General features: G+C 32.0%; 1 protein-coding gene across 7 annotated transcripts in view; it reads left to right on the forward strand.

Moving 5' to 3' along the window:
- LOC122501283 (spectrin beta chain) overlaps positions 1-14043 on the forward strand; it is a 49413-nt gene that overhangs the window by 18173 nt on the left and 17197 nt on the right. For all 7 annotated transcript variants that reach the window (XM_043610625.1, XM_043610628.1, XM_043610630.1 and 4 more), the window contains exons 2-7: positions 5193-5382; positions 5768-11674; positions 11836-11927; positions 12010-12114; positions 12399-12541; positions 12692-12741. In XM_043610625.1, coding sequence (XP_043466560.1) covers positions 5247-5382; positions 5768-11674; positions 11836-11927; positions 12010-12114; positions 12399-12541; positions 12692-12741 — 6433 coding nt within the window. In that variant the 5' untranslated portion in view covers positions 5193-5246. The remainder of the gene's footprint in view (positions 1-5192; positions 5383-5767; positions 11675-11835; positions 11928-12009; positions 12115-12398; positions 12542-12691; positions 12742-14043) is intronic.

Raw genomic sequence — 14043 nt, forward strand, 5'->3', positions numbered from 1 at the left:
AGATTTTATCAAAATTAAATTATTTTTCAAATATTTTACGAAATTTTAATTATTTTTCAAAGATTTTATCAAAATTATATTATTTTTCAAAGATTTTACCAAACTTTAATTATTTTTCAAAGATTTTACCAAATTTAAATTATTTTTCAAAGATTTTATCAAATTTCAATTATTTTTCAAAGATTTTACCAAATGTAAATTATTTTTCAAAGATTTTATCAAATTTGAATTTTTTTTCAAATATTTTACCAAATTTCAATTATTTTTTAAAAGATATTACCAAATTTCAATTTTTTGCACATTTTTTAATTGTTTATAATTGTAAAACTATTGTCTTTCAAAAATTAGTTTAAAATATTTTTAGAAAAGTAAGATTAAGAATTTTTTTAATTGAAATTTTTGAAAATATTCTACTCGTTTACTAATAAAAAATAAATAAATAAAAAAAATAAAAAAAATAAAAAAAATAAATAAATAAATAAATAAAAAGAATAATGGATGGTTTCAATTATAAAAAATTGAATTTTTGTATTTAAATCCATTTTTGTATTTAATCTCGAAGAGCTTTCGGAAAATTGTTAAAAATTAATATAGATAATTGATTGAGAGATGAAGTTTAGTTAAAAGTTGTAGAAAATAATTGAATTTTGTAAGTTGTAATTTTTAGAAATTATTAAATTTCAGAAGTTGAAATTTTTTTAAATTTATTTCCCATGAAAAAAGAAATAAGAGGTGTTTAAATATTTATTTAGCAAAATTATTCAAGTTTTAATTAATTGAATTTAGAAACCAGTGAAGAATCAGGTAAATAAGTAAAATAACATTTTTGAGACAAAACTGAATCGACTTTTTCTATTTTTTTCTATTTTTAATCGACTAAAGCGACTTTTTTTCGCTCGTTAAAGTCGATCCGAGGCCTATAAGAGTAACAAAAATGTAAATACAAGAAGAAAGTGGAAACAATTTTCCATTATGTATAGTAATTTTTGAAAATAATTAAAAAAAATTTCCTCCGTTCGAACGTTTAAAATTTTGGTAAAATAATTTTACGAAGAATGATTATACATTAAATATCTTAATTTTGTCCAAATGGAATTCTAATTAAAAAGCAATTAAAAATATCAAACAAGTATTAAAATAACAATTGAGAAGGAATTTTTTTTTTTTTTTTTTTGTGAACAAAAGATAAAAACAATGATTGAGAAAAAATAATGTTTAAAGATGAGAGACTGTCATTGGGATAGAAGAAAAAACTGTTTTGAAAAATTCGATCGTTTTTCCTCTTTACCTTGACTTAGGAAAACCTACCTCGTAAATGTATTCTCTGTTTTTTTTAAAGTGACCTTGAAAAATTGTAAATAGAGAAAATAATTTAATAATTTTTTTCTCCCTCGAGTTTATGACCTATAAAACACAATATTATACATATGCACGTGAGCTGTTCAATAAAACTATGACAGGTTTACCTTTTCAGTATGTATATAGTTTTATTTACAAATTCGCTTGACTCCCAAGTCATATATATACATATTTTGCTTATGTGACATCACGCACATGATGTAATCGCTCGATGGTGGTTCTCAATGCCCACGCACTCATATTTTCAAGCATAAGTTTTTCCAATTCGCAATAAATTTTAAATTTGATAAAATTCTATCATTCCTAATCTTTAAGTGTCGTGTCTATTTTTTTTTTTTTTCATTTTTCATAATAAAGTATATGGATTAGAATAGAGGAGAGTCAATGGACTGGGCGCGGCTATACGAATAGGAAGAAGTTACGGTATATTAAATCTTCTCTAGACGGATAGTTTACTATCAACTTCCGGTGTTAATGTTGAGTCTAATTCAGAAATCGATTTTCAAGTCTCGTGCCTATTTTCATTTAGAAAAAAAAAACTGACAATATGACTTTGAACTCTAGTTTGATAACACTTGACACGTGACATTTTGACCGCGATGTTTATTGCCACACCCAATAAGCAGGTCCTCGTTTTTTTTCTTTCTTCTTTTTTTTTTTTATTGATATTTATCTCGAAAAGCAAGTATAATGAATGCTTGTTAAATGACTCAGAATTGCTTCAGTATAATATACATTGAGGAGGAATCTATTTTTAGAGAACTCATGTTATGTAAAGATTAATACAAAATTCATAAGACACCTGTTACTTTGAAAATGAACTGTTCTTGCGCTTTATTTTCTCTACGTTCATTAATATATTTGATTAATTTTAATTATATACTGCTGGAATATTTTTACATTTTCATCGTCTTGGATTTTTTTTTATGTATTTTGTGATGTATATTGACTATAATGTCACGGTTATTTATAATTTCTGATTAATAGATAGAATTTATGTTGTGTACATTTTTTGTATACAATTTTTAGACGAGAATTTTTTTTAAAGTTTGATAATTTTTATGAAATTATTATAAAATATGAAGATAACGATTACTCTGAGTCGAAGACTCGGAGCGATCGTTTTCTTCATATTTTATAATAATTAAAGACGATCTAGTGATAAAATTATTATTTTCAATTTTTATTTAATGTTTTGTAAAATTTACAATGTTTGTAATTTTTGTATTATAAACATTAGTGACAGATGAGAAAAATCATGAAATTCAGAGAAAAGTTAAGAAATTTTATCAGAAATCCGGGAAAAATATTAAATTTCTAGAAATGATGAGAAAATTATGCACAGCGATTTTAAAAATATTCTGGAATTGTTTTAAAAAAAAATTTTTTTTTTCATCTTACAAACTTTGAAATTACCACGAATTATATATAAAACAAAACTTTAATTTTTTTCTATATTTTTGACAACAATTTTTAGAGATAGGTCTCGAATAGTTCGACTTTTTTTTACTATTTTTAAAAAAAATGCGACTTTTTTTACTTTTGTTCCAAATATAACGTGCAAAATAATAACACTTTTCTAGAATGAAATGAAAATTACGTCGATTTTTATAGTGTAAAAAGTAACTAGTCAAATATTTCAAAAATTTATTTCTGTTTTTAATTAATTTCTCTATAAGACAATTAAATTTTTGAAATACACAATTAAAAGGTTTTTGAATAATTCAAATTTTGTAAAACTTTATTGAAAATAAATGAGTTTTTTCAAGTACATATTTCATTAAAATATTTGAAAATCAAATTTTTAACGATTCTAATTGAAAATTTTTAAAATAATTGAATTCTTAAAAATTATAATGAAAAATCAAAGTGAAAATTATTTTTAAAAAAAAGTATATTTTAAATATTTTGAAATATTTAAAAAAAAAACAAATTTTAAGAATTTTTTTGTCATAATTTTCTATTAACAATTATTTTTAATGTTTTCTATAACAAAAAAAATTTACATTAAAATTTTTAAGAAATCTAATTTTTTAGAATTATTATTAACATTTTGAAGAAAACAATTATTTCAAAATTTTTAATTAAAATTCTTCAAAAAACTGATTAGTTTTTTAAATTGCAGTTACAATTATAAAAAATTGAACTTTTGTATTTAAATGGAAATTTTTTCAATTTATTATTTGAATATTAAAAATAATTGAATTTTTAAACATTTTCCATTACAAATATTTAAAATTCAATTATTTTCATGTTTTCAATTACATAATTAAAAAAGTTTAAATATCTAAAAGAATAAATTTCTTCATTAAAATTTTTTAAAAAATCTAATTTTCTAGAATTATTGTTAAAATTTGGAAGAAAAAAATTATTTTTAAAAATTTTAATTAATATTCTTCCAAAAACACTTAATAGTTCTTTAAATTGCAGTTACAATTATATAAAAAATTGAACTTTTGTATTTAAATGGAATTTTTTTTAATTTAATATTTGAATTTTTAAACATTTTCCATTACAAATATTTAAAATTCAATTATTTTCATGTTTTCAATTACATAATTAAAAAAATTTAAATATCTAAAAGAAAAAATTTCTTCATTAAAATTTTTTAAAAAATCTAATTTTCTAGAATTATTGTTAAAATTTGGAAGAAAAAAATTATTTCCAAAAATTTTAATTAATATTCTTCAAAAAACTTGATTTTCTAAAACTTCTTTTCACAAGTCCAATTAATGTCATAAAAAATTTACTAAATTTAAATTATTTAGAAATTTTTCTATTTTATATAATTAAAAAATTTATTACATATCATTCAAAAATTATGTAAAAATATTTAAAAAAAATTAATTTTAAGAATTTTATTTATTATAATTTTTTAAAAAATAATTTGTCAATATTTTTGGTTATATATTTTTAGTAATTTTATGTTAATAACTTTAAACGGAAATAATGAGACGTTTCAGTTAAAATTATTATAAAAATTAGAACTTTTGTATTTAAATAATTGAATTCTTAAAAAACTTTCCGAAAATTATTGAAAATAATTGATTCAGTGAAGAAGTTTCGTTAAAAGTTGTAAATAATTAAATTCTGGAAAAATTAAAGTTTGAATTATAAAAAATAGTTAACTTTCTGCATGTTTAATGTTGAAGTTTTAGAAGATTTTAAATTTTAAATCTCTGAAAATTTTAATTCATGTGAAAAAAATAATAAACGTTAAATATTTATTTAAAAAAAAAAATTGTTTAGGTTTTGAATAATTTTACAATTAAAGAGATTTATAAGTAACTGTATAATAAACATTTTCTTGTGTACCTAATTATTTTTACAGTTAAACAGAATATTTTTTAGGGAGAAAGTCAAAATTCTGCCTAGAAATCAGGAAAAAGAAAATGAAATTTTTTAGCAAATTGAAATTCACAAATTAGTAGAAAAAATATGTTTTTAATTTTTTTAGAATGTTTTGTTTTTCTTAATTTATTTTGTTTTCAATTTTATACTCTAATAACTTGAAAATATTCAAAAAGAAAAAATTTTCGTTGAAAACTTTAGGAAAATTATTTTTCAATCATTTTGGATGTAATGGAAATAAAAAGAAATAAATTAAAAGCAAGAAAATTAAAGAGAAGTCTTTAATAAAGGCAAAAGATGTAAAACTGTTAAAAACAGGATTTGTATTTTTTTTTTTGCTTTTTTTTTTCTTCAGAGCGCGTCTTATTTTAAAAAAGAATAAATTGAATTGAAAAGAAATAATTTAAAAAAAAAATTGAAAATAAATTGTATTTATATGATAGTCTTGTAGCTAATAGAGAATTTTTAATTTTTTGTTGCAGAAGTGCCCTTAAAAAAGGGTAGAGAATCAGTGAGCTGTTGGTCGGATTAGCAAAATGACGACCGACATCTCAGTGGTGCGTTCCGGTTGGGAATCGGCGCCACAACAGGAGATTGTCGACGAGTACGAATACGATGGAGGAAATTCCAGTTCAAGACTTTTCGAACGATCTCGAATTAAGGCCCTTGCCGGTAAGATTTTCTCTCATTTCTTCATTAATAAATATATTCTTTCAAATCGTTCGTCGATTTCACAGTTTCCAATCGAAAATTTAGAAGAAAAAAGATTTTCCCATTTAAATTTTTTTCTAATTTCTAATTTTTCTAATTTTTAATTTTTCCTATTTTTATTTTTTCTAATTTTAATTTTTTCTAATTTTTAATTTTTCTAATTTCCAATTTACCAATTGGATATTTTTGACAGTATTGTCTAATCAACAACTTAAAAAAGAAAAATTTCTTGAATAAAATTATTTTCTGTGTAAAAAGTATTTTTTCCCCGATTTTTGATCATAAACGTCCCTTAAAATTTTTTCTCCTCAATCAAATATTAATCAAGACGAAAATTATTCTCCAGGCGAACGTGAGTCAGTCCAAAAGAAAACCTTTCAAAAATGGGTGAATTCCCACCTCGTGAGATGCTCCTGTCGAATTGGAGATCTCTATGTCGATCTACGGGACGGAAAAATGTTGATAAAACTACTGGAAATATTGTCAGGCGAACGATTACCAAGACCAACAAAAGGAAAAATGCGAATTCACTGTCTAGAGAATGTAGACAAAGCACTGCAATTTTTACGTGAACAAAGAGTTCATTTGGAAAATATGGGATCACACGATATCGTCGATGGGAATCCACGTCTCAGTTTAGGTCTCATTTGGACAATTATTTTACGTTTCCAAATTCAGGACATCACCATTGAGGAGACAGATAATCAAGAGACAAAATCGGCAAAGGACGCATTACTCCTTTGGTGTCAAATGAAAACAGCCGGCTATCATAATGTGAATGTGAGAAATTTCACAACATCCTGGCGAGATGGTCTAGCGTTCAATGCCATTATTCACAAGCATCGTCCTGACTTGATACATTTTGATAGACTCTCAAAGTCGAATGCAATTTACAATCTTAATAATTCTTTCAATGTCGCTGAGGATAAATTGGGTTTGACAAAACTTTTGGATGCTGAGGATATTTTCGTCGATCATCCGGATGAGAAGTCGATTATCACCTATGTGGTGACGTATTATCATTATTTCTCGAAAATGAAGCAGGAGACGGTGCAGGGAAAGAGGATTGGAAAGGTGGTTGGGATTGCGATGGAGAATGATAGGATGATTCACGAGTACGAGAGTTTGACTAGTGAGTTGTTAAGATGGATCGAGTCGACTATTGAAGCGCTGGGTGATCGGCGATTTGCTAATTCTTTGGTTGGTGTACAGAGTCAGTTGTCGCAGTTTTCAAATTATCGGACTGTGGAGAAACCGCCGAAGTTTGTCGAGAAGGGGAATTTGGAGGTTTTGTTGTTTACCCTCCAGTCGAAGATGAGGGCGAATAATCAGAAGCCGTACACACCGAAGGAGGGGAAAATGATATCTGATATTAATAAAGCTTGGGAGAGATTGGAGAAAGCGGAGCATGAGAGGGAATTGGCACTGCGGGAGGAGTTAATTCGGCAGGAGAAATTGGAACAATTGGCGGCGAGGTTCAATCGGAAGGCGAGTATGCGAGAGACTTGGTTGTCGGAGAATCAGCGACTCGTCTCGCAGGATAATTTCGGTTTTGATCTGGCGGCTGTTGAGGCGGCGGCGAAGAAGCACGAGGCGATCGAGACTGATATCTTTGCCTATGAGGAGCGTGTCCAGGCGGTGATGGCTGTTTCTCAGGAATTGGAGGCGGAGAACTATCACGATATTGAGAGAATCAATGCTAGGAAGGATAATGTTTTGCGATTGTGGAATTATTTGTTGGAATTGCTGCGAGCTAGGAGGGCGAGACTTGAGTTGTCGCTTCAGCTTCAACAGAACTTCCAGGAGATGCTTTATATTTTGGATAGTATGGAGGAGATTAAGAATCGTCTCCTGACGGATGATTATGGTAAGCATTTGATGGGGGTTGAGGATCTTTTGCAGAAGCACTCGCTTGTGGAGGCGGATATTAACGTTTTGGGCGAGAGAGTGAAGGCGGTCGTTCATCAGAGTCAGAGATTCCTGGAGCAGGGAGAGGGTTATCGTCCTTGTGATCCTACGATCATTGTGGAGCGGGTGCAGCAGCTGGAGGACGCCTACTCGGAACTTGTACGCCTGGCGGTTGAGAGACGGGCGAGACTTGAGGAATCGCGCAAGTTGTGGCAGTTCTACTGGGACATGGCTGATGAGGAGAATTGGATTAAGGAGAACGAGCAGATTGTCTCGACGGGAGATATTGGGCATGATTTGACGACGATAAATCTGTTGCTGTCGAAGCATAAGGCTTTGTTGAACGAGATTCAGTCGCATGAGATGCAGCTGATGTCGGTCGCGGATGTTGGGGGTGAACTGGTTCGGCAGCAGCACTTTGGCGCTGATCGTATTCAGGAGAGATTGCAAGAAATACTGTCGATGTGGAATCATCTTCTTGATTTGGCGGCGTTTAGACGCAAGCGGCTCGAGGAGGCTGTTGACTATCATCAATTGTTCGCCGATGCTGACGATATTGATATTTGGATGCTTGACACCTTGCGATTGGTTTCTTCCGAGGATGTCGGAAGGGATGAGGCGAATGTACAGTCCCTCTTGAAGAAACACAAGGACGTTACTGATGAGTTGAAGAATTATGCATCGACGATCGAGCAGCTTCATGTCCAGGCTTCACAACTCGGCGAACAGGACGCGAAATCGCCGGAAGTTTTGGAACGACTAGCTTCCATTGATTCGAGATACAAGGAACTTTTGGAGTTGGCGAAATTGAGGAAGCAACGACTTCTCGACGCTCTTTCGCTTTATAAACTGTTCAGTGAATCGGACGGTGTTGAGCAATGGATTGGCGAGAAGAATCGAATGCTCGATACGATGGTTCCAGCGAAGGACATTGAAGACGTGGAGATAATGAAGCACAGATACGATGGATTCGAGAAGGAGATGAACGCAAATGCATCGAGAGTTGCAGTCGTCAATCAATTGGCTCGACAATTATTACACGTGGAGCATCCAAATTCAGAGCAGATCGTCGCTAGGCAGAATGAATTGAACCAGAAATGGGCAGAATTGCGCGAGAAAGCGGAAGGAAAGCGAGAAGCCTTGAATTCTGCTCATGGAGTACAGACATTCCACATTGAGTGCAGGGAAACGGTTTCGTGGATCGAGGACAAGAAACGAATTCTCCAGCAGACTGACAGTTTGGAGATGGATTTGACCGGTGTGATGACTCTGCAGCGAAGACTTAGTGGAATGGAGCGGGACTTGGCGGCAATTCAGGCGAAACTCGACGCTCTTGAGAAGGAGGCACAGCTTATTGAGCAAGATCACCCCGAGGAGGCAGCTGTGATCAGAGAAAGAATCACTCAGATTCATTCGATCTGGGAGCAATTGACTCATATGCTCAAGGAACGAGATGCAAAACTGGAAGAGGCTGGTGATCTGCATAGATTCTTGAGGGACTTGGATCACTTCCAGGCGTGGTTGACAAAGACACAGACACACGTTGCGAGTGAAGATACACCGACCAGTTTGGCGGACGCCGAGAAATTGCTCACTCAGCACCAGAATATCAAGGAGGAGATCAATAATTACACTGACGATTATCAGAAGATGATGGAGTATGGCGAGAGACTGACAAGTGAGGCTGGAGATGGGGATACTCAGTACATGTTCCTGAGAGAGAGATTGAATGCCCTCAAGGAAGGATGGGAGGAACTTCATCAAATGTGGGAGAATCGACAGAACTTGTTGTCCAATTCGCTTAATCTACAGATCTTTGATCGTGACGCGAGACAAGCGGAAGTTTTGCTCTCGCAGCAGGAGCACATTCTTGCCAAGGACGAGACGCCGACGAATTTCGAGCAAGCGGAGAACTTGATCAAGCGGCACGAGGCTTTCATGACGACCATGGACGCGAACGATGAGAAGATCAATTCGGTGGTTCAGTTCGCTGGACGATTGGTTGAGGAGGGACACTTTGCGGCCGATAAGGTGAAGAAGAAGGCGGAGAGCGTGAATGATCGTAGGAATGCCAACAGGGAGAAGGCCAATCAGCTCATGGAGAAACTTCGAGATCAACTTCAATTGCAGATGTTCTTGCAGGATTGCGAGGAATTGGGTGAATGGGTTCAGGAGAAACATATCACGGCTCAGGATGAAACTTACCGCAGTGCGAAGACGGTTCACAGTAAATGGACCAGACATCAAGCTTTCGAGGCCGAAATCGCTAGTAATAAGGATCGTCTCCAGCAGTTACAACAGTCAGCCGAAGAATTGATCCGTGAGAAGCCGGAATTGTCCGAGATTATCGGACCAAAAGTCACTGAACTCGCGGATTCGTTCGAAGAACTCGAAGTCACGACCCATGATAAGGGAGAGAGATTATTCGATGCTAATCGTGAGGTACTGATCCATCAAACTTGTGATGATATCGATTCATGGATGAACGAGCTAGAGAAGCAGATCGAGAGCACTGACACTGGTAACGATTTGGCTTCGGTGAATATCCTGATGCAGAAACAACAAATGATTGAGACGCAGATGGCGGTGAAGGCGCGTCAAGTATCCGAGTTGGATAAGCAGACTGATCACTTGCAGCGAACAGTGCCGGAGGAGAAAATGGAGGAGATTAAGGTCAAGAAAGAGAAGGTCGCTCAAAGATTCGAGCAGCTCAAGGCGCCTCTAGTCGATCGTCAACGACAGCTCGAGAAGAACAAGGAAGCCTTCCAATTCAAACGTGACGTGGAGGATGAGAAATTATGGATTGCTGAGAAAATGCCACAAGCAACGAGTATGGAGTGTGGAAACTCCCTCTTCAATGTTCATATGCTCAAGAAGAAGAACCAATCTCTACGCACCGAAATCGAGCATCACGAGCCGAGGATTAATTTGGTTTGCAATAATGGACAGAAGTTGATCAGCGAGGGTCATGAGGATACGCCGGTGTTCGAGCGATTGATCTCTGAACTGAATGAAAAATGGCAGGAGCTGAAGGACGCTGTTGATCAGAGGAACAGTCATTTGTTGCAGAACGAGAAGGCACAGCAGTATTTCTTCGACGCCACGGAAGCTGAATCGTGGATGAGCGAACAGGAACTATACATGATGGTGGATGATCGTGGAAAGGATGAGATTTCAGCGCAGAATCTTATGAAGAAACACGAATCACTCGAACATGTGGTGGAAGATTACGCCGAGACTATTCGTCAATTGGGAGAGACAGCAAGACAACTCACTAACGATCAACACCCGTTGGCTGATCAAATAGCCGTCAAACAATCCCAGGTGGATAAATTATACGCCGGATTGAAGGATCTTGCTGGCGAACGTCGCGCTAAGTTAGACGAGGCTCTGCAACTCTTCATGTTAAACCGCGAAGTCGACGATCTTGAGCAATGGATCGCCGAGAGAGAATTGGTCGCCGGAAGTCATGAACTAGGACAAGATTACGATCACGTGACACTCTTGTGGGAGAGATTCAAGGAATTCGCTCGTGATACGGAATCGATTGGCACGGAACGAGTGGCGGCTGTTAATGGAATTGCCGATTCTCTTATCGCAACGACGCACTCTGATGCGGCGACAATTGCCGAATGGAAGGACGGATTGAACGAAGTTTGGCAGGATTTACTCGAACTGATCGAGACTCGTACACAAATGTTGGCAGCTAGTCGAGAACTTCACAAGTTCTTCCACGATTGTAAGGATGTGCTGGGCAGGATTTTGGAGAAACAGAATGCAATGTCCGATGAATTGGGACGTGATGCGGGTTCAGTGTCGGCATTGCAGCGAAAGCACGCGAATTTCATTCAAGATTTGTCTACACTTCAGAGTCAGGTGTCACAAATTCAGGAGGAATCGGCGAAATTACAGGCGAGTTACGCTGGCGATAAGGCTAAGGAGATTACTAATCGAGAGGCTGAGGTTGTGGCAGCTTGGAATAATCTCCAGTCGTTGTGCGAGGGAAGAAAGGGAAAATTGGAGGACACTGGTGATTTGTTTAGATTCTTCAATATGGTGAGAACACTCATGATTTGGATGGATGATGTCGTTAGGCAGATGAACACATCGGAGAAGCCAAGAGATGTTTCTGGAGTTGAATTGCTCATGAATAATCATCAGAGTTTGAAGGCTGAAATTGACACGCGAGAAGATAATTTCATTTCTTGTATTAAACTTGGAAAAGCCCTTTTGTCTCGGGATCACTACGCCAGTTCGCAAATCGAAGAGAAATTGTCTAATCTCAATGATCATAGAATTGCACTTCTTCAACGATGGGAGGAACGTTGGGAAAATTTACAACTCAGTAAGTTTTTTTTTCTCAATATTAATTAATTTTTTTGTTTAAATTAATTATTTTGGTAAGAACGAGACCTGTTGGTCTCGTTCTTACCAAAATAAATGTAAACAAAAAATTAATGTTTTTTTAAAAGTACTTTTTGTATTTAATAAAATTGTTTTTTGTAGTTTTGGAAGTGTACCAATTCGCAAGAGATGCTGCGGTTGCTGAAGCATGGTTAATTGCCCAAGAGCCGTATCTCATGAGCCAAGAACTTGGCGTAAGTGTTATTTCTTTTTTTATTTGTAAATTGAATATGGCACTTTTTTTCGAGTCTAATAATTGTGATTTTATTTCAACAGCACACTATTGACGAGGTGGAAAATTTGATTAAGAAGCACGAGGCGTTTGAGAAATCGGCAGCTGCTCAAGAAGAAAGGTTCAGTGCCTTGGAGCGATTAACAACGGTAAATATTGCAAAATAATTTTATTTAATTATCAGTTAAGTATTATTATATTGTTAATTAAAATTAGTTAAAATATTGTCTTGTATTTTTGAACAAAAAAAAAATATTTCCTTTATTTGATTGTTCAGAACTTTAAGGCAATTCATTTTCGATTTTCTTTAGATGAGAAATTATTATTATTTATCAAAAAAAGAATTTAGAGATAAAAAGAAAGAAATTGAGGAAATATTTTACCTTCTTGTAAATGTATTTTTGAGAAAAGTAATCATATTGGTTTTTTGCAGTTTGAATTGAAAGAATTGAAGAGACGAGAGCACGAGAGAGAAGAAGAGGAGAGGCGCAAGAAGGAAGAAGCTGCAGCTGCAGAAGCCGCTCGTCTGGCTAAATCAACTCCTGTTACTAGTCCTGACGAACCAACGAGTGAACGGTAATTAAATTTTTTTTTAATTTCTTATAAATTAATTTATAATTTATAAATTAATTATTATTCTTTTTAATTATGCAAAAAAAAATTACATTAAAGTACATTCAATGTCTTCTTTGTTCTAATGAGAATTTATTGATTTTCTTCCCGTAGAGCCGAAGCCGACGGGGTTGCCAGTGGAAGGGGAGAGGATGATGGACATGGTAAGTCAATTTCAAACAAATATTTATTTAAATCGCTTATCAAACACGGTATTAATTCACTTAATCACAAAAAACGGATATATAACAAATTTTAAGTAAAACTCATTCATTATTATTAACAAAAGTATTAACAAATTTAATATTTTCTTTAAATTCAAATTTAAATTATTACAGAAATATTGTTTCCGTATTTTCTTATAAGAAAAAAAATTATTTTCTGGAACTTTTTGCTATATTATTAAAATTATACGCGGAAAGAAAACAAATATCAAATCTTATAAAAGAATCTTGTAGTTTGGAGAAAATGCGACAAAGAGAAATTTTATTTAAATTGTTTTTAGAAATTTTAATAGAAAAAGAAAGAATAAAATAATAGAATTTTAATAGAAATTTTGTTTCTTCAGAATTAAATTATTTTCATAAATAATAAATTTCTTTTCATTGATTTAATTATTTTTAGTACAATTTTTAAAAAATTTCTCGAAAGGTTAAATTCTTTTCAAAAATTGTAATAAAATTCTGTAGTGAAGACTTCAATTATTTTTCCAAACAATTTTAATCAAATTTTGATAATCAAAATGTTTAATTACAATTATTAACAATCACGATTATTTTAACAACTTCAAAGAAAAATACTAAAAGAAGAAAAAAAAATTTAATTACTTAATTACTTAATTTAATTACTTTTGAAATTTTTAATTAAAATTACATATTAAGAAACTACTTTATTTTCAGAAAATTTTGAAGAAATTCTTCAAAAGATTTTAATTATTTTTGAAAACACTAATAAAATTCTTCAAAATAATTCAATTTTTTATCAATATTTTGAACAAAATGTAATAATAAAATTATTAATTATTAACTACAATTATTAACAAAATCGATTATATTAAAAAAACTGAAGAAATGCTTCAAAAGAAATAAATTATTGTCAAAAACTTTTAATAGTATGTTTCGAAAGAATTCAATTATTTGCAATATTTTAAGAAAATTCCTAAAATGAATTCAATTATTTACAAAAATTGTAATAAAATTCTGAGAAAAATTCAATTTCTTCCTAAAAATTTTTCTAATATTCGATAATCAAATTTTTAATTACTATTATTAACAAACACGATTATTTTAAAAATTTTAGAGAAGTTTTTCATGAAATTTAATTACTTTCAAAATTTTCAATTAAAGTTATTTAGAAAATTCCATTATTTTCAAAAATTCTTTAAAATTGTTGAATAATAAAATAATAAAATTTCTAGGAAGAAGTCAATTATTTTCAAAAATTTCCATAAAAATCATTAAAAGAAG

This window comes from Leptopilina heterotoma, unplaced genomic scaffold (genome assembly GCF_015476425.1).
Source record: "Leptopilina heterotoma isolate Lh14 unplaced genomic scaffold, ASM1547642v1 Lhet_206, whole genome shotgun sequence".
Lineage (NCBI taxonomy): Eukaryota > Metazoa > Arthropoda > Insecta > Hymenoptera > Figitidae > Leptopilina > Leptopilina heterotoma.